This window comes from Muntiacus reevesi, chromosome 2, assembly GCF_963930625.1.
Source record: "Muntiacus reevesi chromosome 2, mMunRee1.1, whole genome shotgun sequence".
Classification (NCBI taxonomy): domain Eukaryota; kingdom Metazoa; phylum Chordata; class Mammalia; order Artiodactyla; family Cervidae; genus Muntiacus; species Muntiacus reevesi.
This window is the reverse complement of record NC_089250.1, coordinates 93,069,045-93,095,774: the sequence shown is the minus strand read 5'-3', so window position 1 is coordinate 93,095,774 and position 26,730 is coordinate 93,069,045. Positions and strand designations below refer to the sequence as shown.

The window sequence follows — 26,730 nt, the reverse complement described above, 5'->3', positions numbered from 1 at the left end:
TTCCTTCCCTGTCACTTAGTCTTCCTCTCCCCCTCCAGTTAACCCAGAGAGGAGGTGCACCTGCTCTCATGTCAGTGTTGGGCTGAAGGGGCAGAGCCAAAGCCACGCACATGCGCTCTGCACGTATGTGTGAATATGGGAGCGAACAAAGCACCCACATGCTTGCAGTGCCACCTCCCAACACTCCCGACTCCCCCCCTTCTCCCACACGCAGGAGCAGGTTGCCAGGAAGGGGCCCTGCTGCCTTCAGTGGGAAGGTGTGTTGGGTCACCCTCCCACGGCCCAGATCTGCAACATACCTGAAGGGCACTCCATGACAGATAGAGCCTACAGGTGCAAAGGAGAGGGGATGTGGTATCTGACTGTGCTGAATTCACAAGTAAGAGGTGCATATGCTTTGGCAGGCTCTTTTATTTAGGAAACTGATCCCCCTGCTGCTTCTTGCTGTTGACAGAGATCTGGGTGACGAGGACTGTTCTGAACACCTAGTGGGAGAATGGGAAGCCACCGGTGTAGCCCCGTCTAGAAAGTCAGAGTCACCAGGGAGAAGGGTGTTTGTACAGTGTAGCCACCCCTCTGCAGCCAGTCCCTTCTAACTGCAGGGCCAGAAAGCTGACATTTTATATTCAGACATACATTTGTTTACTTCAATCATATTTTAGAAATCATCTCTTCCACGCTAAGATTTACAATAAAAATAAAATAATTTGCTCTGTAAACTATAGTAGAAAGTTTCAAACATCTTAAAATTATCTTCCATACAACGGAAAAAGGCTTTTGTATTCTTTTTGGGTGAAAGAAGACCCAAAGACGCTGAGGGAAGCTGCCCTGGCGCACTTTTGGGAACCGGTGGACACGCGTCTGTGTCGCAGCCTGAGAGAGAACAGAGCCGCTTTCTTCCCTGCAGGCGTGAGGTCCAACCTTCCCCTGGGCTACTCCAAGATGCTTAAGGCTGGTCCGCAGATGCCTGGTCCTTGGCAGCAGCAACAAGCTCTGCGAGAGCCGGAAAGCTTCTTATGTCCTTTGTTCGCAGGCCCATCTTTTCTATCTGTAAAGGCCACGGGAATGAATCAAGTTAGCTGAACATGGAAGAGACTCTTACAAAGAAAACAAGATATCCACCCTCACCTCACCCTCCACTAAACCAGAAAAAGGCAGTTTCCTGAAGACTGGTAGAATAATTTTTTACTTTCAAATAAATGAAGTAAAAAAGTGTACTTATTATAACATTTACTTCTGGAGGTCATTCTAAGACGTCAGTGTCAATTTATCTCCGTTCACTAAATCATTCTCTCACCAGGATAAGAGCCTCTCTTATAGGCTGGAAGAGAAAACTCACACTAAGAAAAGGAACTTTCTACATGCTGAATTCTCAGAAACGACTTGCCTGAGGTCTTAATCTCTTAGCATATCATTAACAGCCTTTTCTTAGAAACAGCTCCGGCACAGCAACCATATGGCAACAGAGATGCAGCACAGTATGCGTCACCCTTCATTCAATACCACCACCAAGCACACGTGCACACATGCAAAGCCGCGTCCGGGAAACTCCAGACCCCCTGCACAGTCCCTGCTGGCGTGCTGGGGCTGGTCTGGGGGCTGCGAGGAACCCATCTCCCTGTTCTTTTGCTCATTTGCTCTTCATTTGTCTATGACCAACTTTTTTGCCCATAAAAAGACTTTAAGTTTCTCTTGTGAAATAGAGTAAGTAAACAGAAGAAGGTAATAAGACTTTCTGCCAGGATATCCCTGTAAATTCACTTGAAAACGGAAAAATCTGGATTTTCAGTGATGACATTGAGCCATAAGAAAGAGTGACTAGAAAACCAAGCATCTTTTGATGGGAATGTCATAATATCACTTTTTCGCTAGCAAAAAGGTCTTGCTGGTGGCCCAGTGGTTAAGAATCTGCCTGCCAATGCAAGGGACATGGGTTCAATCTCTGATCCAGGGAGATTCCACATGCCAGAGAGCAACTAAGCCCACGTGCCACAGCCACTGAAGTGCCACAACTACTGAGGCACCACATGCCTTAGAACCTGTGCTCTGCAACAAGGGAAGCTACTATCTGAGAAGTATGTACTACAACCAAGAGTAGCTCTGCTTGCCACGAGGGAAAGCCCATGAGCAGCAACAAAGACCCAGTGCAGCCAAAAATAAATAAATAAATAATTTTTAAAAAGGTCTTTCTTGAGGATTTATTGCTACAGAAAACCTAAGCAGTTGAGAAAGCCAGTTTCTGAACATTCAAAAGTTTGACACTCAGTAAGGATGGAAGGCCCTGCGTAGGATCCACACTTGCCCATAGGTGATGGTACCTATGTGGATGTCTACCCATCCACTGTGTGACACCAAAATTTGTGTCTTATAGAAAACCTAAAAAACACAGGCAGGGAGACAAAGAAACAGTGCTGAGACGAGTTCTCAAGCACCGCACGGAGACATCAATGGCCCAATGCTTCTCTAGTTATTCTAAAGCCAAACTAACAAATATCTCAAAGGACCCTCAGCCGCCCAGCAGCAATGCCACGTCAAGCACGTTTCAGGCTCTGGACCAAAAGGACACCATCTCCGCCTATGGGCTCATGTCCCAGCAGCTTTGGGAACACGAATGCCAGCAAGCCAAGAGAATGGCAATTTACTGGACCTCAAAAAGTCTGCTTTTTCCTTCTCATATTCCCTAGGTGCACATCCTCTTCCTTCAAGTGTCTGGGGCCCTGGTCCTCTTTTCTAGCACCGGGAATGAACTTTTGGTCCCTCCCAGTATCTCTGGGCTCAGGGGCATTGCCGGGTGCCTGCTGGGCCCTTGGAATGCAGTCAGGCCCCTTGGAAGGGCAGTGGCGCTCGGGTCACCTGCTCTCCTAAATATGCAACGTCCAAGGCCAACTGCAGTCGGATCTTGTCATCATCACTCATGCCGCCGCCACTGAGCCCAGCCGGGCTGGCGGGAGTGGCTCTCCTGGCCTGTTTGAGCCGCTTCAGGCTCTCCTCCATCTTCCTCACAGCGTTCAGGACATCCGACACGGTCTCATAGTACCTTGAACATAAGACAGCAGTCAAAGAGACGCAGTACCGAACATATCCATGAGCTTTGTGGACCAAAAAAAGGGTTTTTTTAGTTAAAAATTCAATTCCAATAAAAGATCAGCCATAGTAAATACTGTTTAAGACTGAAAGAAAAATAGGGTCTTGACTCTCTAGCATTGTATTCCCTCAGAATTTAAGAACTATGTATATGAATTTTGTCTAAAATGTCCGCCTGAACACTAAGAGAAATCACAGGCCAAAGTCTTTCCTATATCAAGGCTGAACAGCAGCTCATTTCTCAAATGTAAGTAGCAAATTCATTTATGATCAGTTCTAGGAACAGCTCATCTTTTTTAAAGAGTAAAAGTATTTCAAAAATTTTAAACAAAACTAACTGCCTTCAAAATGATTTCCAAATTATAAATGAGCTATATTTCAAAATTTTATTTACAACTGGTTACCTGGCATTTATAATACATTTGCCCACAGAAACCACATTATAACTCGTTGCTGTGTTCTAAATTAACTCACAAATGCTGCTTAATTCATAAGCAGTAGAAAGAAACAAAATGTTATTGCAAAATTAATAATTAAAATTCAACAACAAAATCAAATAATATATTTTGATGTAACTCAGTGCTGGATTCGGGGAAAACAGTTGGTTGAATTAGAACTAAAGAGGCATTCAACCAGACTGAAGACCTCCTCTAATTTCATCAGCCTGAGGATTTGACAGCAATCCTGTAAGAGCTGTAATCACATTTCACAATGAACACGATTGCTTCCTTCATTACCCTAGTCTACCCAGTGCAAGTCTGCTGATTATGTGGCATGCCTGGAGCCATTATGGACCGACAGAGTTGAGAAGAAAGGACCTGAAAGGAGAAAGTGTGCCTAGACTTGCAGAACACTCCCACATGAAGTGACATTAAGGACAGTCAAATGCAGCACGCTCAGGGGGACTGTGGAATACGCCTGGGTCCCAAAAGGTGTGTGAGCTGTGAGAGGCAGGGCTGGCGTGGCTGCAGGCCAGGCAGAGCCTTGGCTGGCGTGCAGTGAGCACAGATGGGAGGAGACTGGGTGCCCACATGGAGCCTTGTCCAGAGATAGGCCATAGAAAACAACTGTGATGGTCCCAGTGATCTCTGACTTAGGACTTTTCTAAGAAAGTTCCAGAATAGTCTACTTGTAAGTTACTTACTTATGCGTGCTCTCAGAGAGAGCGGCTTCTAACCATTGCTGAATCGTGGCTTGCTTGAGCTTGTCCTTGTGCCTGCTCTGAAGCTGGTACAATGGCTTCAGAGCGCTGTCCACGTAAGAGGAGGCTGTCACTGGCACCTCCTGGGATAATGTTGGCAGAGGTTAAAGAGGCCAGAAAAGGAGAAAGTAAGTACTCAAACCTCATGTTCAAAAGGATGTTACCAAGGTACCAGTTTTGAGACACATACAAGTGCTGTCTACAGAAAGACCCTGGAGACCAAGAGGGAGCCACAGAGGACGATGCCCGGAGCTGACTGGACTCAGGTTCCCTAACCTTGTGTTCACACAAATCACCTGGCCACTTCATTAATTCTAGGTCTGATTTTGTGTGTGTGTACTGGGCAGGAGGTGAGTGGGGCCAAGTTTTGAGACCATGCATTTATAACAAGCTCCGACTGGTGACCATTTGCTGCTGTTTAACAGACCACCATTTAAGAAGTGAGGATCTAGGACTTTTCTTAATTTTGGTTTCTTCACCTGTAAATAATGACACTGGCACTCACTTCACAGGACGAATGACAGTATAAAGTGTTTAGTACGGTGACTGTCTGACCCACGAGGCAAGCACTTGGTAAATATAACAACACCCTGCTGATGAAAAAGGGAAAGCTGGTAGATTCCTACAGGAAAAGTAATGAATTTGGCAAACTAAAATAGGTCTGTTTCTCCCACTTCAGACCACAACATCAGGAGAGTAGATACTCTTGCTGATGTTCCCAGAAGTGGAAATTCTGCTATATGGCCTAGATGTTAAAAGGAAAAGGAGAAAAGTCACAGAGATGAGCTCAGCTTGTCTCAGGACGCAGCTCAGCCACTCCCCGCATCCAGAGCAGAGGCTGGGTGGGAAAAGTAACACCAATAGCACACCAGGCCCCACACTGGGTGTGCGTGTAGAAACTCCAGGGATATTCCAAAATAGCACAATGCTGCAGGACATTTTCACAGGTCCTGAGAATAATTTTAGTTGTAAATTAAAATCCAACTTTACAATCAGGAAAAAAGAAAATTAGAAGGAAAATACGAATTAGCAAGAATGAAATGAATATAAACACTTGAAAATGAGAGTTTACGAGAAAAACTAAAACACTGCTAAAAACAAATTCCCCAATTCCTATTCTAGAAAGTGAAGACAAAGGAGAATTTGACTTTGAATACCAGTATAAGCTCAATTTTTCACCTTGTAAATGCCTTTAATAGCTTTTAATGTAACATTTTTATACCATATCCAGTAAAAGACAGAAGCAGGTACTTCCAATGGCAATATGAAAGAAATAAGGTAAATTCAGATCTTCTCAAATATAGAATATGAAACCCAAAAGAAGGGCAGGACTTAAAATATTTTATTAAAATGCTTTTTTGAAAATACTATTCTCCCTTAAGGCCCAAAGTCCATACTGCCCAAGTCCAACTACCTACATTATGTTTGTGCCGAGGCCCTGGCCATCTACGGAGGAGCCTCCTTTTCACAACTGAACAAGATGGATTCTCCCCTGGAAAATCCATTTCTGTTCTCACTTAACCACTTCTTCCATCTCTGCCTTCCTGATATATATTTCCCCACCTCAAAATGCTTTTCAATGAGTGCACTGACCTTATTGGTTCTTCGGTACAGCCTGGGAACCTCCAGGGCACTTTTCAGGTGACTAAAGCAAGACTCACTTAAGTCCTGGGTGATTTTCTCACTCAAGGCGGGTACACAGGCAGACAAAGACAGCTGGGAGTCCTCCAGGGCTGCTGCAGAGACGGAAAGATGTGTTTTATCACTCTATTCAGGCTCAGGCCTAAACAGAGTATACACTAAACCAAATCAAATCATTAGAATTAAAATATCTCATTCAGAGAAGTTAAAAATCACAGAACAGAAGAATACAGAAACAACCAAGGATTTACAACTAGAGAAAACTGTTAATTAAATATATCCTAGTCTCTAAAATTCTATTTTATTTTTTATTCAAAGATTTGCTGAATCTAAAGATTCATTTTTACCTGAGATGGAAGAAAAATTCTTAAAGCCCATCACTTCAAGTTTTGGCTTGATTGTTTCTAAGAGTTCTGGAAGCTGAAATAAATATGCACTTTATATATTCAGTTACTTTTTATTAATCAAAGGAAGAGGCAATTCTATATGCACCTACAACTATAGAATGTTATTAATTAATAATAAAACTAAACTCGGAACTTTCAGTAACTTTCATCGGAAGAAAATAAAATTCTTAATTAATGCTTTCACTAGAAAATAATTCAGCAACATGGAAAATCATATTTTCATGGCTATTAACACTATTCTGTAGCTCCCCTCAATACCAAAAAAAACCTTATGATAAAGACCATGTTTTTGCTCAACATATACAGTATTTGTCCAAGCACCACAAAACACTTAAACCTGAAAAAAGGAGAATTATGTATCACAGCACTTAAACACATTCTGTTCTTAAACAAAGTTCTGTTAATGGTAAAAGCAAGAACATGAAACCTATGTGGAGGACATAGGAAGACGTTTTAATAGATTAGCACTTTTAAAGGATAAGTGCTGGGTAAGTAGACTAGAAACAATTAGAATCCAACCCATTAAAGACTGTGGCTCCACAGAGTGAGCTGAGCTAATGAGGGGCTGGCTTGCCCTGGCCTGTGGCGTCACTGCTCAGGGGAAGCCGGGGCACCAGGCAGGCACGCGGTAGACAGGCTGCTACCCGAGGAGGAGAGCGTGCCAGTCAGGGGGCGAAGGCAACGCCAGAGGAAGGGAAAAGGATGCTCTCTCTCAGGGGTCCTGGGCCCACAGGTCTAAACCCTATGAGGCCAGACAGTGAGAACACAGGCTGCTACCCGAGGAGGACAGCATGCCAGTCGGGGACTGAGGCAATGCCAGAGGGAGGGAAAATGATGCTCTCTCTCAGGGGCCCTGGGCCCACAAGTCTAAACCCCATGAGGCCAGACAGTGAGAACACTGAACCCCACACTTAGAATCCTCTGCGACACAGGCTCACCTGCTCCTGAAGTCTGTCCAGGTCTGTGACCACATAGACAAGTTGAGTGCTGGAAATGGAGACGATGGGCTTTGTTTCAGAAGGGCCACTTGCTTGGTCTTCGCAATTTCCTTGGGTGATAGAAAGATCTTTGCTGCCAGTTACCAAAGGTTTTTTAATATCCTTAGCACTTTCATTAGAGATGGGCCTGAGTAAAAGCTGAAAAAGGATTTCAGTGATAAAATGTTTTCACCTGCAAGATACGTGAGCATGTAACTCAACACAAAATGCCAGCTGTCGATAAAGTATTAAGTGAAAGTTAACTTATGAAAGGATACCACATCCTGTCTCTCCAGGTAGGTGTGAAAAACAGAAACAGGACAAACTTTGATCCTATGTGCATTTCCCCTCCTTGACTTAAGTTTAAGAGTCAGAAAGAAAGCAAGAGGTCCCAAAACTAAAGGAAAATTAAGATCCGGAACATCACAGGTTTTAAAAAGTTAATTAACTGCTTAAGGTAAACAATTTACTGTATTTACTTAATAAATTATCATAAGGGTAAAAAATAAAAGTCTCAACTTCAATTATGCTTCAAGTAATACAAACGACATAAGTGTTCTCTGCATAATGGACTGCTACAAGGGAAAAAAAAACCTAACAGAAGAGCACTTGCATTGAGAAAAGAAAGGAATATTCTAGGTGTAAGAATCATCACTGGCTGGCATCTTGCTGGGGATGATGAAGCAAGCCCAGGCCTCAGAGGATCATATCAAGTCCACAGTGTCCCAGGAACTGCACGATCTTCATGAACAGTTTCATAGGGCAGGGTGCTCTACTGAGACTCCTCTGAGTAGAGGGAGGCAAAGGAGGAAGAGGAGAGGAACTTGGATGGAGCACCATTATCTGCTGGGCACCTTCGTTATCAGTTTGCTGGGCAAGAAATCTCTTTACTCCTTACCTCACAACAAGCACATGTAGAAGTTGTGTTCCTATTTTACAGACAAAGAATCTGAGATTCAGCCAATTTCCCTAAGACCACAAAATTAAAGAGCAGCAGGGCCAAGGTCTAACTTTGACTTGAAGCCTGTGCTTTTTCCATTGAAACACTCTCCTCCAGTTGACAGAGTGCTTCCGTGTCCATGGATGATGGCTTCTCCAAGTCATCTTTCCTACACTTCCGCTCATGGTCTCTTATACTCATCACCTTGCACTGGCCGGGGTGTGTGTCTATCACTGAGCTGTCTGTGCAGCAGGCATCTCTGAGACCTGGAGCGGACCTGGTGGGGCCGGGTGCTCAGTACTGGACCACTGTGGCTTTATGCACAAAAACTAATCAGTCATCATGGGCATGTGAATACCTAATACAGCCAAGCTGAAAAGGGTTTCTGAAATGAAGGCAAGGTTAATCAATTTTATGACCTTCTAATCTCAGCCACTTGGTGTTTTTCAATTTCCAAATATTAAGGGAAGAATATACATATTTTTATCATCTTCATTAAAATGATCATCTCTGTTTTATGGTACCTCTGTATTGGAGGCACCAAAGATTCTGGTTTTCCTAAGGGAAAATGAGGTCAATGCGGTGCTTTTCAAAAAGACAAAGCAATGAATATGTGACAACTGATATCCATAAAGGTCACATAAACAAGAGTGAAAAGGAAATCCAATGAAATGGATAGAAACCTGGGAAGTTGGACTATAGCCCTTGCATCAACCTCTCATGACCACATGGGCTTTAAAAATCTTGGCACGTTTAGCTTAACCTATCTTTAATTTATTTCAGTCTTGATCAGGGATGTGCACCAGCCAGCCCTCACCTCCTTGACAAATGTGGAGTACCGCGCCAGAATCTGCAGCGTCAGTCTCCACAGACGATGCGCCAGCAGCGGCAAGAACATCTTGTCAGACCAGCACCTCTGAAGGCTGCTCCACGTCCTATGAGAAGCCAAAAGGCGATAGGAGCTCCCAGCTAGAGGTAAAAACGCACAGTTAAGAAGTCGCAGCAGAAGGCTCACAGCTAAAATCTGCAACGGACAAGCCAAGAGTGAAACCAGTGGCATTCTGAAGAATCCTATGAGGTCAGTGAAGATTTAGGGAGAGGGTGTGGCCAGCCAAGAGGTCGTACCATGGACACGTGACTCCATCTCGCCTGTAACGCTGTTTGCTAATTTTACATGACTCCTTCTCCCAGGTATTTGATACATACATTGGAAGGACTGATGCTGAAGCTGAAACTCCAGTACTTTGGCCACCTCATGTGAAGAGTTGACTCATTGGAAAAGACCCTGATGCTAGGAGGAATTGGGGGCAGGAGGGAAGGGGACGACAGAGGATGACATGGCTGGACGGCATCACCAACTCGATGGGCATGAGTTTGAGTAAACTCCGGGAGCTGGTGATGGACAGGGAGGCCTGGTGTGCTGCGATTCATAGGGTCGCAAAGAGTCGGACACGGCTGAGCAACTGAACTGAACTGAAACATATATAACAATCAGAGATAATCAGTTAACAGGTACTTTATAATAAAGCAGCACATGCGAACTGGAGTGGCAGTCACTTGCAACGGTTTAATCTTTGGTTTTGAATTTGTCTTGTCTTCTCTTCCACTCCTGAATATGCTATTTAAATATAGGAAGTCAATTACACATGGCTACTTTTGCAAAGACAGCTGAAGATAAACTTTTGAGGCTAAAAGAGTGCAGTTTAGATGGAACTTGGCCGCACAAAAGGGAGCACAGTGGAGTGGAGCTTTGTGGCCACAGGAAGAGCCACCTAGGTGAGCAGTCACCAGGGACACCTAAAGCATGACTAGATGCAAACATGTCTGGAAAGCGTAGGCTGATCCCAGCCACCCTCCCACTGTCCCAGGACTGGGCCAAGGGCTCTGGAGGCCTGAGGCAGCAGTCCGAGCTGAAACTCATCCTCTGGAGGGAAGGGACATTCTGATCCTTTACCTCAGCTTGAGAGGGAAGTGGAGGGTAGCCACAAGGCTACAAAAAAAGGCTGTCACTTAAGCACAGCAGGGGTTATATCCCCTTGACACATTATATTCAGAAATGAAAATGTGGTCTCCTTCCCGTGTTCTTAAAGCGTCCCTTACATTGTCTCTATACAGATGGAAGCTCTAGAAACCTTTTTTTAAAAAAGAACTTAAACTTTATCTTCAGGGTCTAACTTACTTCCCTGGTGGCTCTGATGGTAAATTATCTGCATGCAATGCAGGAGACCTGGGTATGATCCCTGGGTCAGGAATGGCTACCCACTCCAGTAATCTTGCTTGGAGAATTTCATGGACAGAGGAGCGTGGTAGGCTACAATCCATGGGGTTGCAAAGAGTTGGACATGACTGAGCAAGTAACACTACTGGAAGACAGCAAAAGGTCAAAGTGCTCCCAGGGCGCTAAGGCCACCAAGAAGACTTGGTGAATGGAATTAACCCACTTAACGATAGCCTCTGTCACTTTGAGGATGTTACCTGGTGCATCTTCCAGGACATCTGTAAGTGCTGCTTCTAAGGATCCGGCTATTTCTCTAAATCTGAGAGAAAAACAAGAGTGTAAACGTCTGTTTTCTCTGCTTCAGGTGCCTGTCCCCCCAACCTTCCGCTCCCCAGGCAATAGGACCATTCTCTTGCTTGCTCGTAGGGCCAGTGCCTCAGAGATGCCCCAGCAGCCCTGAAGCCTGGCCTCCAGACTTTTTTTTTTACTGAGCAGGAAATAAACTTACCTGAATTACTTGACAAGGAAGCCATTTCTGGCAAGTCCCACCATCTATAATCAGGTAATCATTTCAGGGCCATAAGACTGGTTTTTCCAGTCCTCTTACCTCCACACTATCAGAAGAAAGCAAATGTCCCTCAAACTAAGAAATGGAGAAGCCATATTCTGTATCTTTGTTTGCAGCTGGAGACATACCACTGAAAGTAGGCAGTTAAACTAGAACAAGTCTCTGCCTGGCGCTCATCAGATGTCTGCTGCCTGTCTCTCGTGCTGCTATTGGTAACTGCAGGCCCACCCTGAGGCTCAGGATCTGCTTTCTGGATGGGTTTTCTGTTTTCTCTGCTGGGCCACCTGTCATTTCATACCATCTTCTCAAAGACTTCTGTTATTATATAATAACTGATGTGGACACATTTTTATGACTGTGAAATGAAACCGTGTGTGTATGTATTTCCTTAATTAGCTGCCTATGTAGCATCCTCCTTCCCACCTATATAACCCTTCCATGTTCAAACTTTACCATACATTCTTCTGTCACCCACTACCAATAAATTCTGACACATACTTAACATCAATTTACCTAATCCACAATCTTGGTTTTTTGGATAGCACGTATATGCTTTTTAAAAGCAGTTCAGAGACTGATCTTCAGGAAACTGGAGAGTAAACGCAGCAGCACTTCATAGAAAGAGTAGCAGCCCTGCCCTCAAAGGCACGAGTGGCTGAGAGCAGAGGACTCTGGCCCACCCTGCCTGCTGGAGCTGGCGCTCCCCACAGCTTCCCTGTGCCACACGCAGGAAAGAACTCAGCGACTGCCCCGGGAAGCCTGTGGAAGGCGAGTCTCTCCAAGCAGCAGGGAGAGGCCCAGAGGGAACAAGTGGCAGAAGAGCAGTGGAGGAAGAGAAGGGAGCACTGGAGAACCACAAAGAAGGTGGTGCTCCTGAGCACACTGGGGAGGAGAGGGCAGGGGCTGCCCTGCAGCGAAGAGAGCAGACCAGCTCCTGCATTCGCCTCAGACCCCAAATCCCACCGTTGGCCCACATCTGTTAACACACGAAACACAGGAAGGAAGCTTCAGCATAGAAAAGGCCTGACACTACACAGCATTGTTCAGAACGCGGAGAACCAGAAGCCACCTTCACAGCCCCAAGGAACGGAAGGTTTCCGCAACATGCGGCACAGTTCCTACTGAATGCAGCGTGAAGAGAGGTCAGCTGGAAGTTCTGCGGCCATCAGAGGAACAGGTATAACTCAGTGTGAGTAAGGACACAGGATAAAACTGTATGTATGCCACAACAATCTGAAAACCATACAAACGAGAAAGTGCAAGACACAAATGCAGCAGACCCCTAACATTAATGTCTTTTAAACAGATGTGCAGATGACGTGTGACCAGGTGTGAGATCCCTAAGACTAAAACTGTCTATGTCGTGTGACCCAGTTGTCCCCTCTCCCTACCTTCCAGGAGCCCAGAACCCGCCCCTCAAGTAGCTTGGCTGGCCAGTAACTTCCAGGATTGAGGTGTTAGGTTGTACTTCTTAGAAAATAAACAAAGTGAGATGTTACTTTGGTGAAATTTGAAAAGTTATGCTGTAGTTTTCACAGGTGTATATGAGATGCCATTCTACTCTTGATAGAGGATTTGTAAGACAGGCAACCCCAAATACAAACACTCCTAAACTCTGACATTTGGGTATGGGGATGATCTGGAGACACACACCCCCTTCCCCATGCACGGCTCTACTGACCCATGGACACAACCTGAGGAGGGTGGAGGGGAAGGAAGGCGCATCAGTACCACACAGACTCCACGCTGTGAAGGAGCCACACCATGCTAAGCATGCGCTGAATGGAGCAGACAGAGAACACATGTGACCATCCTGGGAGCACACACCATTCTAGCAGGAGTCCAATCGAAAAAGACATACCACTGCCTGTAGCATTTAAGGGGCTAACACCCAGCTTCCAGGCAGCCACTGATTTACTACCATTTGAGACTGCTGGGGGCCCATGTGTATCGAATCTCTTTCTATGAAAACTAATGCCTAACCCTACTTTCCAAAACTCCTGGAAGAACAAATGAAGTGTTGATACAATAGGGTGTGTTGACACAATAGGGGACCAGAGACAGAAGGGGTGCCTGTGTGCTCACAAAATGGAGGTGGTGGGAGGGGTGCCTTTTTTCCTGAAGATGACGGGGATGTCGGCACAGAGTCAGACCCGGGACTATCTGATTGCTGAGAGTGCAATATTAGTACTGAAATTCCTTCCTAGAAATTTGTTGAAACATCACCACCCTGCTTGCGTTTAGGCTTACTTTAAATGACCCTGAAGTGAATCAGACAGCAATACAGCTTTGACACCAGCCATGTTCGCAGAACTTTCTGTTATCCCAGAGAATAAATAACCCAACCACTGGCAAAAATCAACAGAATGGTGTTCTATAAAGTGTTACTTGAATTTCTTTTCTTTTTTTTTTTTTTGATTTTTTTTTTTTAAATTTCTTTTTAAGTGGAAGAGCAAATGCACTGAAAACAGGTTCCACACTTCATAACTCAAACGTAACTTTTTTAATTTCAAAAATTTTAAATAAAACTATTTACAAAGAAAAGTTAAGCAATTCCTTTGAATGCTTACGGCTGAACTCTGGTGAAGATTAAAAATGTCTTTCATGGGACTGGCTGAGTTTCAGCATAGTTTAAGACTCAACTGCCAGCTTTGAGAGAACCTATGATGAGAGGAGAACAGGCTGAGGGCCGGGCTGTGCTACCCTGCAGGGCCCAGAACTCCAGAAGGCAGAATGACATGACTGCAAGATTACCAAGTGTGGGGGTCTGGGGCCTGGGGAAATGACTAGATAAGAGGCATTTGGAGGCAGTAAACAGGAGCATGGGCTGTGATGATTATTAGATATCTAAAGCAATCTAACCCAAAATGGAGACTACAGAAGACACGGAAAGTTTAAATATTATTTTTCTTCTGCCCTCTTACACTATAAAATGATGCTTCACCATTTAAAATTTTTCTCACAAACCAAAAGGGCTTCTTGCTCTGGCTACATCTTGATCATCACATAACGATTATGTCCCATGCAGTCCATGAGTATCTCAGACAAACAAATCCTTAATTTCTTACCTACATGATAATATAACCTTGAAAAATTAAGTATAAAGCTCAGTACTGTATGTAAAAGAGAACCACACTAACGGTCTGACAGCTTTGATTTCATCATCAAAAGACAATTATATACATTCTCAATCATGGCAAGTAATTACAAGTCAAGGTATTTAATATATTTCCCTCTCTGTAATTATTCCTCAGAACTCCAGGGAAGGACAGCATCATATTTAATGAAAGCATCCAGCAATTTAAACAAAAAGCTTGCAAGTCTTTAAAAACCATTCTAACTAAAATGCTTTAGTTAACACCATTCTATGGAGGAACTTACTGTGATCTCATTCAAAAGAATCTGCAAAAATGGCTATATTTTTTTAAAAAAAGGCTATATTTTCATCTCTTTTTCTAGGGGAACATACATTGTTAAGAATTTATCCTAAATTGCCCCCAAATTGTCTACAGGACCACTTACTGGCACTGGTGATATCATTATGCTATCTGGAAGCAAAATGTCACCATTTTCCAGAATACTCACCAAGATTATAAAGGAAGTCAAAATAATAACTACAATTCTTATAAATTGATGGATGGAATCAGCTACAAAGAATATTTCAAGAAAGAACACTTTTCCTGATTCCCTCTGAGGATAAAAATGTTACAGATGAGCAAAACTACAGATGAAGGATAGGTCTGCTATTTGAAACAAGTGATGAAAGAGGAAAAAGGAGAGGAAGAGCTGCTAGGTGACCAGCTCTCTCTGTCTCTTCATGGTGAATGAAGGCATAGCACCTGGGAATGAAGCTGGGCCTGGTCTAGCTCCCTTGGAGTCTAGCGTTCCCAGCTTACTAATGACAAGAGAGTAAAACTTAATCCTTTTGTCACACAGGCCAGAACTTGGGCAATCATGATACTTCTTGTGTGTTTCTGCTCTAAACTGTTTCCCAAGGAATAATATGATGATCTCCAAGAAAGGGCTGTGAGATGAAGTTCAGTTCATCTGAACTGGTGTTCAAATCCTATTTCAGAAGGGTGGAGGTGATGGGAATAAATTACTGACCTTATTTGAAAATAAACAGGCAAGTTCCACTTATTATTGAAGCTGTGATAGGCAGGATGTGCTCGTAATCTTTTTACACTGGCCTGTGATCCACATTGCCGTTCAAATGTTCTTACAAAATCCATACTTATGGTATATTTCTAAAATAAGAACAAACAGGTGGAATTTTCATTTTAAGGAAACTGACCAGAATCGGGATCATATAATGAAAAATGGAAATCAAGATAAAGATCAACACACAGAATCATAGGTTTAAGATCTCATTAGGACCTTACAGGATCTTCCTCTGAAGATCCCCACACTGAGTAATGCCCAAAGTGGTTCTCTGACTTGCTCAAGGTCTTAGGTGGCAAGCCCATCGAGAGACCCAGGTATTCTAAGTCCAGTGGTCTTTAAGTGACAGCTCTCACTCATCTTCTAGGGCACCCCTAACTGTCCACTGGAACCACAAGAGATCACAGATTAAGTGGTGTAATTTTCACTGCCTTTCGAGAAGAAGTAGAAAATTTAAAGAGAGGGAAGAAAGGAGGGAAGAAAATGAAAGCAATTACTCAAACCATGTGAGTAATTACATCATTCTTATAGATGGGACAGCATGAAGACTGACAAGGGGAATCTAGCAACACCACCAAAAGCCGCAGGTAACACTTACTGAACATGTATCATCTGGACACAGTGCTTACAATTCTATTATTTAATCTAACCCAGAAAACTACACTACTAGGTTAACTGCTTTTATTATCATCGCCCATAGAGATGACACTTCCTCTTCTGCCCAGGCTCAGAGAGAACTGACTCAGAAACAAAGCAAGGAAAGGGAGGAACCAGAAGCCCCGACAGTCAGCAGTGCAAAACTGCAGCTGCACGCCCTTTGGCAAGGGCTCTCAATCCCCAGGCTCTCAGGAGAACACTGCAGGATTTCCCACGTACTTCTCACTGAAGAGAAGCTCCATTCTGGGTCACCAAACCGATCGCCTAAATACGATGTCTGTGATTACATGGGAATTGTAGTACAGTAAACACCACTATAGTGTTAAATTCCTTTCAGCTGGTTTGGAGCTGCTGCTGCTAAGTCGCCTCAGGCGTGTCCGACTCTGTGCGACCCCGCAGCCCAGCAGGCTCCCCCGTCCCTGGGACTCTCCAGGCAAGAACACTGGAGTGGGTTGCCATTTCCTTTCACAGTGCATGAAAGTGAAAAGTGAAAGTGAAGTCACTCAGCCTGTCCGACTCTTAGCTATACTTACTGAATTCCCTAAGTGTGGTCTGGATGTGAGGAGCTGAGACAAAGACAAGTATTACTCATCCCTTTTGGGATAAAACTACACCCCTGCATATAATGGATGTTAAAGGAATGCAAAAATACTTCTCTCTTCTAAAAGCATGTCCCATTAACACTGAAAACTGAAAGCATTTCTTGCAAGAAATGTAACCACGGACATTAAGTATTGGTTTAGAATTCTAAAGTCAATATTTCATCAGAAAGCTTCATGTCTGAGCTGGAAAATCTCCTGAGCCTAACATGATCAATATGATTCTCTAAAGAGAGATGTAAAGGGTCTAAATTGCTAATGCTTAAGACCATTACTTCATTCTGCTTATGGTATCTATTTTTAAAAGCTCTACTTTATTTATTTATAAAGATCTATTTTATAAAGTCACAAAACTCAGTGTCACACAACTGGTTGAAAATCATATTACTTAATTATATGGTTCAACATACTGTAACAAGGGTCAAGAGAACAGATAAGTGGTATTTCTGGGATAATAAAGTTCCAAATTTGTCAACTTCACCTGTTGTGAAGTTATTAGGTCCAGGCTCACCACACTCAACTTGTGCCTCTCTACACTTTAAAAATTAGTAAGCAAAGCGATCAAGTACAATTAGAAAAAGAGGCAAATAGAGCTGCTAGAAATGAAAATAATGATAAATTTGAAACAGGTGAAAAGGAATTTAGACACAACTGAAGAAGGAATTCTTGAACTAGAAGAAAAGTTCCAAGAAATTACCCAGAATGTAGCACAAAGATGAAAAAAAAAAAGTAAATTCAGGAAACATGAAAGATAAAGTGAGGATAATTTTAAGAGTTCTAAAAGCAAATAATAAAGGAATGAGACAGAAGTACAATTGAGTTAATGAATAAAAATGATATAGTAATGATTTAAAAAACCACCAATCCTCAGAGTCAGAAAACCCAACAAATCTTAAATTCAGCAAATAAAAAGAAGTCCATACTAGATATATCATAATGAAACAGCACACCAAAGTCACTGGGAAAATTTTAAAAGGACCCAGGGGAAAAAGCCATTATAACTACCAAGAAACAACAGCAACAACTACTTTCAAGTGACAAAGTTCAACGTGCAGAGAATTCTACTTTCAGCAAAACTACCTTTCAAACATAAAAGGTATAAAGTTATTTTCAAACAAATATTAACTGAGGGTTTATCATAAAAAAGCGAAATTTATTATCAACAGAAATTTGTAAGAGATGAATTTCAGGAGGAAGGAAAATGATACAAGAGAAAAGGTCTGACATCCAAGAAGGAACAATAAGCAAAGGAAATGATAAACATGTGGAATAGTTTCGAGAGGCGGATGATGGCCATGTTAAAGCAATAAAAATAATGCCCAATTTGGGGGGAGGGGCATAAAAATATCAAAATAGAAATAAGACCCTGGTAACTAATATATACTTGGAATGGCATGATTGGCATCTAAGATCCTTGTGCTGTTTGGGAGGCTGAAGAACACCAGTAACTTTAAATTCTCTTAAGTAAACACTAAGGTTACTTAACACACAAATAAATAGAGGGCAGAACTTCCAAATTAGTAGAGGGGTAAAAGAGAATAAATGAGAAAAACACATTCCCAAAACTGCAAAATAAAGAGAAGGTGGGAAAGAAAGAAAAAAAAAAAAAAAAGATGAGAGAAAGGAAAAGAAGGAAGAAAAATGGGACAAATAGGAAGAACTAAAAAACCCGCAAGTATATCAATCACGACGATCATTGTCAATTTAATAAATTACCTAATTATCAAAGACTGTCATATTGAATAAAAAATTAAAAAAACAAAAATCAAAATCCAGAGCAGGAAGAGGAGAGGCACCAAGAGGCTGAGCAACAGGGTACTGAGCAGGAGAGTGGGGTGCAGACTCAGGCCATTTGGCCTAGAGTCTTCATTCTTCTCCAGGACACTACATCTTTAAAAAACGAAAAATTAACATACGGATTTCCTTTGGATATATCAACCATGAAGTCCTTTAAATAAAAAACATGAGGGGGGAAAAAAAAAACATGATTTTTTTTAAAAAAAGAAATATCAAGGCCTCTTAATCTTTCAAATTATATAGGACATTTTTATACTAAATTAATAATTATAATATTAATTACATAATATATACTACAATCCAATTACTACTTCTTGTTTTCCTTCAAAGTGATATAGCAGAGTTCTATAAACTTAATTTTTCATTGAAAACAACTGTAGGTGTTGTCAATAGTCCTTAAGATTTTTTTTTAAATTTAGATTAAAAACATCCATATCTAGTCATAATTGCTTCTTGACTGAATTCTACTAAATTACATTCTACTGAATTACATACTAAAAAATATTCTTAGTCCCCAAAGTATCAGAGACTATGACTTGAATAAAACAGTGTGTGTATATTTTTAAGGTAAATGCTGGCTCCACAACTCAGATTGTGATTTTCAATAAACCACAGAACCAAGACTGGGCAAAAAAGACATGATTATCTCAGGTTAACACCTTCAAGAATCAAGACAACAGAGGGAAAGGTACCTGGTGAAATGCATCTGGATTCCCAGGATTAAAAAGCGAGGGTAATTTTTCTTCTAATCCTCGTACTATTTCTGGCCAGACAGAATTCACCAAAAAATCATAGCCGGGAACAGTATTGCCCTTTTCACTGTAAAATAGGAGAAAAATTTCAGTCAAATACACCAGAAACATCTACTTACAAAAAGCAAAATTCCATTGTGGTGTTTTATTAAAATAGAAGTTCCTCAGCCTAAAATTTACTTCAACCTTTTAAAAACAACTATATTTGTCAATTATTTTGTTTTTACGCCCAAACTTGTATTTCACTCCTTGATCTCATTCTCACCTAGAACCTGACACATCCTCTGTGTCCTGACTCCTACAATTATAGCAAACATAGCAGACAGCTGGGGTCAAGGATAATGGAAAACTACGCTGACTTGCCGTGGCAGTTTTTTCCCCTTAAATGGGCTACACTATCTTGAAAAAGCAGCAATCTAATACCACAAGAAAAGCAATTTTTGTATTCAACCTTAACACTACTCAACTCTAAAACACTGTAAATCACATTAATTTACCAATTACTAACAGCTTTGTGATTCAGCTATCTCTGATTAACTTCAGGTCTAATGTTCTATGACTATTTCATGTAAAATCTGGATTACAAATCTTAATACAAAAAAACTGGTAACATTCACAGTTTCCATATGCACATGCTTTATTGTGCATTGTCAGCAAAAAGGCCAAATTCTGAGTTTCTAATTCACACACTTAGGTGAGAGAGAACACTGAGAGAAAATCATGCTCTCAGGAGCCACAGCACCTGAGTTCAAATCTCAGGTCATTTAACTTCCCTGTGTTTTGGTTTCCTCATCTTTAAAATCATAGGGTCATTATATGGAATAAGATTTGTAAAGCATTTAGGATGGTGTAAGGTTTGTAAAGCATCTAGCACTTACTGGCATATAGTAAGTGCTATGTTAATAGTGTTAAATACACCTTACATAAATAAATAAGGCAGGTTCCTTAAGTTTCTCTGTACTTAAAAATCTGTAAATATCTTTAGGCAACAGCATCTCACTGCACTGTTAACATGCTCTATATTAAGGTAATTTTCTTTATATTTGATGAGGGAAAGCAGATGCCTATGTCGCACATACCCAGTTCCACGTATCATATCATATACTTTTAATCCCAATAAGAACTAGCTCTAATAAGGTATAGAAAGAGAGAACAAAATTGAAGATTTTAGAATACAAATGCACATAATGTGAGCAACAACGTATGACAAGATCACCTCATTTCCAAACTAAATATACAATTAAAACCTCAAAAGGAAAATTTAACTCTGCAAGATCAACAGTCAGAAAAGCTAATTTAGGTCCTCTGGAAAATAACTCCTGAACATCACTGCTGTTGCCAGGTATACAGAGCACCCAAAGGCAGATGCTGAGCCAAGGAGGGTCCAGGGCAACAAGACAATGCAGCGTGAAGCAAAGGCAGATGACCTACCAAGGTACAGTCTAGATACTCAAATTTCTGAGCTTTCTACATGAGTTCTGCCACCCTGAAAACTGTGGAAAAGAACAAACATGTGAGGCATGAAACTTGACATTTCAGGACCAAGACTAGGCTCGTCAAATCTAATGATTGGTTGTTTCGTTACTGTGGCCTCTTTAATTTCACATGATGACTGCTATTAAATTCTTACCCCAAATCTAAATCCAACTAAATCTTCATGATTATTACACAAAAGCGGCAAAACAAAGCTTCATCCGAAATCATCTAGTGGAAACAGAGAGGGTACTTCCCAGTCAATCAGCACATTTATTCCCCAGGTTTCTCTTTTCAAAAAAAAAAAAAATTTCAAGGCTAAAAATAATTTTCACTCCATGAAGAAAGGGACTCGATTTGCCTTTCTAATGCTGCAAACTGAGTCTTTCATTTCGCAAACATTGGATAGTTGCTGTGTTAAGACACTGTGCCAGGGGTGGGGAATATGGGTTGTGCAGGATGGACGCAAGCTGTTAAGATGGAAATTAGTCCTCAACAGAAGTGAAAGCAACATGCAATCGCCTGCAGAAAACAGGATGAAAGCTAGACTTCAGGATGAAAGGTGAGAGGTCTCTTGAAGGAAGTGGCATCTGAGTTGGGGCTTCACACGGGATGACAGATCAACAAAAATAAAGGGAAAGGCAGAGGACTCTGAGGAAAAACAGAGACCCACCAAATGTGTGCCGGGGATCTGCGGAACAAGGGAAGCCCAGAGTGCCACACACAAGGACCACTGAGGCCGGAGTGCGCAGGGCCTCATACGCCGCATCAAGACGCCTAGACTTTCCTCGACATGCAACAAGAAGCCCCTAAAGACTTAGGAAGAAGGCAGTGCCTAAATATCAGAATTGTGGGTCAATGTGACAGCCGAAGGGCAGAGGGGAAGGGTGAGAAGGGAGAGGGTGGAGGCAGGGAGAGGAGGTGGGCAGATCCTGTTATTCTGGATAAAACTATGATAAAGGCCCGGATCAGGCCAGTGGTGATAGTGAAAGGCAGCCGGGTACTTATGAAACAAAGTGAAAAGTATGGAAATCAGGCAAGAGAAGGGAAAACTGAAGATGACTTTAACCACAATTAATATAAAACTTGTTGAATTACACTGAATTCCTATTTATAAACAGATTACAACATCAGAATAATGGAAGCAAACCAACTTTTATTTCACATGTAATTGAGGAAAAAGTACACAAAAGGGGAAAGTATGGGTTGTGAACTCAGAAAGATGCACCCTTTACCTCTGCCCTACTCATTACAGTTTCCTTCTGAGGCGATGACCCACACCCATCTCACAGTGCCATGCTAACAATTCACCAGGGGAGCGCATATGAACCCGACCCAAATGAGGCAGCGATAATCAGCAGGCGCAAGTTCTGAGTACAGCTGCTTAAACTACCTTGAGATGGCTCCTCCTGTGACCTCTCGAAGAAGGCGGCAGTGATGGGGAACGAACTCCAAGAGTTTATCATACATGAGCTGGAGATCACTCAGATGACTATCAACAATCCGCTCTAGAATCACCTATTAAACGAATAGCATTTAAAAAAAGAATCTCAAAGAGAGGTATGAATTACACACTACAGGAAAAATAGAGAAAACCTCAAAAGTATGCTTCCTCATGCTCCCTCCTCCCCAGTTAACATGTTTTCTAACAGTAACAGCTATACTCAGAACGAGTTTCAGGATTTGCAAGCACAGCTCTGACCCAGGGGAGACACAGGCTGGGTGACAGACTGGCCTGAAGTCGGAAAGCCAAGCACATTTGCCTCCTCCCCTCCCGAGACTGAAAACAAAATAAAATGACACTTTCCCATAACAACAGCCCCTCCCTGTACTGACCTCGGCCTTTTCTTCTACCATAATTTAGATCAGGGGAAGGCGTGAGACAGAGAAAGATGGCAATATATATTTTATTTTACTTTATTATTTTATCTTTTGTGTTAAGGTTGAGAGTCAAGAGGTTAATGACAAGCATACGAATTAAAAAAAAAAATAAAATGTGGCCTTGGTTTATTTAATATGTCACTGAAACATCAAATGTTTCTCTCATTTAGCACATTAGGTTCAGTTCAATGAAAAACAAAGGCATAAGTTAGTAACGATTTTCACTTACTGAGACAGAAATAATGTAGGTAATTTGTCTTTTTCATTCTTATCAAGTTAGGTAAGAAATATAACAGGATAGGAAGAAAGGAAACTGACAGATCATTTACTTTTAGTAACTCTAATGAAAGCTGAAAGGATTACTGAAGTTAATCCTTACATTTCATTTTTATCAATGGGATTCCATTTCCCCCATTTATAAATGGGAGGCTTTCATCCCAAAGTCATGGTGAACAGGGCTTTGTACTTACTGGACAGGAAGAGCATCCACACTGACAGAGGACTGAAGAAAGTCTGCAAACACTGAGGATGGGCCTGTGACTTTTATCAATTTGAACCAGATGAAGCTGCCGTTTTTGTGTGTCAGAAAACGTTGAGTATTGGCAATTTCATATGGTACAGTCTATATTCTGGCTGCTCAAAGGCAGAATATGCTTACTTTCCAAAGTGTAACTGCATCCTTGGAGATGAAGGACACTAGATAGTCAAGTTCTGGACTTAGGGTATTATGGTGCTAATTTGCCTATGAAAGTCCTGCATCAGTGACTATTTCCTCCCTCCCACCTTCCTGGCTAAGAGACTCCTCAGTATTCAAGACTTAGGCCACATCTCTGTGAAGACAACTTTCAGCACAGACTTTCCATGGTCAGGGTTTCAGCAGGCTCCCTTACCAGGAACTTACACTGTGGTTTTGGTATCTGCTTGCTTGTTCCATTTTACCCACTAGACCAGTAGTTAAAAATTCATTTTAAGAATTTAGTGGCAAATAACTTACATACCATAAAACTGACCTAAAAATGTTTTGATACATTCCTTCTCCCTAGGCAAGACCCTCCTCCCACTAAATTAACATGATCCCTGGGCTACAGCATCACTAAGAAACACTGAGAAGGTGCCTGACTCCTGCATGCTGGTTGTCACCACCAGGGACCAACCTTTTCTTACAACTGATGGTACTACAGTAACTGAGAATCTTTACAGAAAGGCCTCTAAACAACCCCTTACACCCAGTAAAGCATCCAAGACAGAGCAGATGTTCTATGAACATCTGCTAAATGAAGGCCTGATTCAACAGTACACAAACCTCATCTACGTAGGGTTTCACGAGGACTTGACCAACTAATGCCTCTGCATCCCGTGTCTTGTCAATTGTGGCGTAAGTCCGTAAGCAGTGCCGAATAATATCGACACTGGAAGTCTGAAGACCTTCTAACAGGAGGCCTTCCAGTGACTGTTGTAACATGGCTGTAATACCAGCTATACGCTGCAAGAAAAGACAGATTAAAAGCTCCAGTTGTAATCATTTCTAAAGACCCAAACACACACATAACAAATTTCTTATTCCAACAGAAGATATGTAAAATTAAATATTAACATTTTCTGGAGAGGAACAATGAGTCTCTCCTCCTCCTCACATCTCTTTTTAAGTTAATCTTGGCTGTATCAAAGGAGGATTTAGATATCACTTCAGAATGAGGTTCTTTTAAGCTACAGAGTAAATCTGACAAACATCATGATTCTAAAGTCCAGTCAGGAGTTTTGGATAAATTAATTCTGACTAAATCATATAGTGTGTCAAGTTACATGAAATTTAGAATTAATTTTACCCTGATAATTCAGAGAATATGCCTGTCTTTACACAAAATCTATAATGTGCGACACTTAGGAGGCAGGGGCCTAAAAAACAAAACCTGAAAGAGAAAATTCAAAGCTAGTTTCAAAATCCTGCAGATCAACAACTGTCAGAACAATACAGGCATCCCTTGACGATACTGCAGGTGTGGTTCTAGGCCACCATAGTAAATTGACTACTATCACAATAAAGTCAGGTATGGGGGTTTCTTGGATTCTCAGCAGATATAAAGGGTATGTTTATACTGTACTACACTACAGTATATTGAGTTTACAAAAGCATTATGTGCAAAAAAAACAAGATATAGACCTTAATTACTTGAATTAAAAAATGCTTTATTGCTAAAAAATGCAACCATCATGTGAACGTTAAGTAACCTATCATCATTTTGCTGGTGGAGGTTTGAAATACCGTGAAAACTACCAGAATGAGATACAAAGATAACAGCCCTTGAAGTGAGCAAGTGCTATTAAAAGAGTACCAGCATGGTGATAGACCTGCTTGATGCAGAGTTGCAATAAACCTTCAATTTAAAAAAAAAAAAAAGTGCAGTATCTGTGAAACACAATAAATCTAAGGGCAATAAAACAAGGTCTGCCTGTACTAGGTAAAACCAAAATTATTTAGCAAATTCCTAAATACTAAAGTGTGAAAATCTAAAACAACACTTACTGGTCTTATTTTGTCCAAAAGAGGCAAGCCTTTGCTTTGAACAGCATGAAACTGTAACTGATTAAATTCTGTAGCAATTCTCTCCAAAATTTGTCCAGTCAAAAGCGGGCTAGTGGAGACAATTAAAAAGAGTTAATTCCTAAAGGTTTTTAATTTCCAAGAATATATCACATGATCAGCAATCCTGATGCTTTCATTGTGCTTTTCCATAGCCCCCTTGTTATAAGGTCGAAGCTATAGAATCCTTTGTGCCATGAGCTTTTATAGCATGTTCTAGGACAGCGGAATACTAGAATAGTTAAGTATAAGCCCCTGACACTGCCAGGCCCCAACCACAGGGTCCAGCCCAGAAGCAAGAGCTGGCCCAGGCCAGTGTGGGTGTTTACATCTCCTTCCCCAGCCTCTCTCATTCAGGGCCTTCTTCATTGTTAACTTCCCTTCCCTCTCTTTAGCTCTACCCCGTTATTTACATTGCCCTGGTTTTCCCTCCTCTACAACTCAAAGTTGCTGATCTGAATTTTTAAAAAGTCCTCAAAGGTGATTCTGAGCAAGAAACAGCATAATATCTATTACATTAAAGATAGAATACCACAAAGGACCAGTGTTATAGAAATAAGACATTGTGATGCATTTATATCCAAGGAAGAGTAGGAATGGACAAAAATGGAAAGAAAACAGGAAGGCAGGTATGGTGGATGTCGAGTGAGGATAAGCTGGCAGGAGCTGCCAAGGCAGCTGAGGGCAAGAGACTTGGAACAGTTTGAGACAAACAGCTCCCCTGAATGGGTCAGAAGGGATGACCCATCAAATGGGGTCACAAACAGTCGAACATGACTGAGCAACTCAACTGAACTGAGGGCCTACTACATGCCAGGTATGGGCTGACGGCACCTCAGTGTCAGACAACTCTGCCAGAGGAGTTCCCGTTAGCCTTCCACTGTCAATGACACCAGAAGTTGAGTTCCATGGCTCAGGCTGCCCAGTGGAATATACAGCACAAATCTGTCCACGGCACCACGGTGCTTCCCATGGTGCTGGTATGAGCTACTCATTTTCTGAGTCACTCACCTACCTGGCTGATTTAAAATTCAGACTAGAAAGATAAGAAGACCGTTGCAGTATGTAACAAAGAAAATGGTCATCTTTTTCTAATTTCACAAGTTTTTTTTTTTTCTTGTTGACAAACATTAACTAAATGTGCCTATCCTGTTTCTTAATGATGTAATGCTAGGGTAAGATACCTAAGTGGCAATACTCTGGGCATTAATCTGGTCTAAATGAATTTAGGAAAAATGAAAGCTATTTCATATCTTGCAGATCAACAAAATTTTGCCAGTGCTTCTATAAGGCAATTCCAAAGATAAAATTCTTCCAGTAAAAGCACACTCGTCTGATTCCCCGTGAAGTGATGTATTGGAACTGTGGCCCATAACCATAAAGGCTTTATAAGGATGTATTATAAACTTTACCATCTCACACCCTCCACTTTTCACAAGCTACACTCAAAAACACTGTTCACCATAGACTTGGCTTTTCTTCTTTTTCAGAAATGAATTTTAACTAAAAAAAAAGAATTTAGGCTAGTTGTGGAGTATTAATTTATGTAATATTTAGTAAAGAAAATACTCACCTGCTTGCTTCTAGTGCAGATGTTTCTTTAGGATGTTGAGAATTTAAGATTTTTTCAATTTTCTCAACCGATCGAATAACCTGTATAAGCCGCAGCACACATATCTATAAAATAATAATTAAGCAAAAGAAAAGTTATCATGATATTTAATCTTAATCATCTTATTTCCCCATTCTAAATACAGGGAAATACAAAGCAAAAAGTCAACTTAGAGTATGTA

The 26,730-nt window shown here is 41.6% G+C and overlaps 1 protein-coding gene across 3 annotated transcripts in view; it reads right to left on the bottom strand.

The window, feature by feature from the left end:
* Positions 1-391: 391 nt before the first annotated feature.
* Positions 392-26,730, bottom strand: part of COG2 (component of oligomeric golgi complex 2) — a 42,439-nt gene continuing 16,100 nt past the window's right edge. For 2 of the 3 annotated variants that reach the window (XM_065922344.1, XM_065922345.1), the window contains 14 exons: positions 26,511-26,590; positions 24,881-24,989; positions 23,660-23,839; positions 21,869-21,993; positions 18,943-19,069; positions 15,144-15,283; positions 10,726-10,787; positions 9,068-9,219; positions 7,272-7,469; positions 6,274-6,346; positions 5,879-6,021; positions 4,229-4,368; positions 2,854-3,037; positions 392-1,048 (listed from right to left, as the gene is read on the bottom strand). In XM_065922344.1, coding sequence (XP_065778416.1) covers positions 947-1,048; positions 2,854-3,037; positions 4,229-4,368; positions 5,879-6,021; positions 6,274-6,346; positions 7,272-7,469; positions 9,068-9,219; positions 10,726-10,787; positions 15,144-15,283; positions 18,943-19,069; positions 21,869-21,993; positions 23,660-23,839; positions 24,881-24,989; positions 26,511-26,590 — 1,815 coding nt within the window. In that variant the 3' untranslated portion in view covers positions 392-946. Of the gene's footprint in view, positions 1,049-2,853; positions 3,038-4,228; positions 4,369-5,878; positions 6,022-6,273; positions 6,347-7,271; positions 7,470-9,067; positions 9,220-10,725; positions 10,788-15,143; positions 15,284-18,942; positions 19,070-21,868; positions 21,994-23,659; positions 23,840-24,880; positions 24,990-26,510; positions 26,615-26,730 lie in introns of all 3 variants that reach the window. The other variant, XM_065922343.1, reaches the window with a different exon arrangement.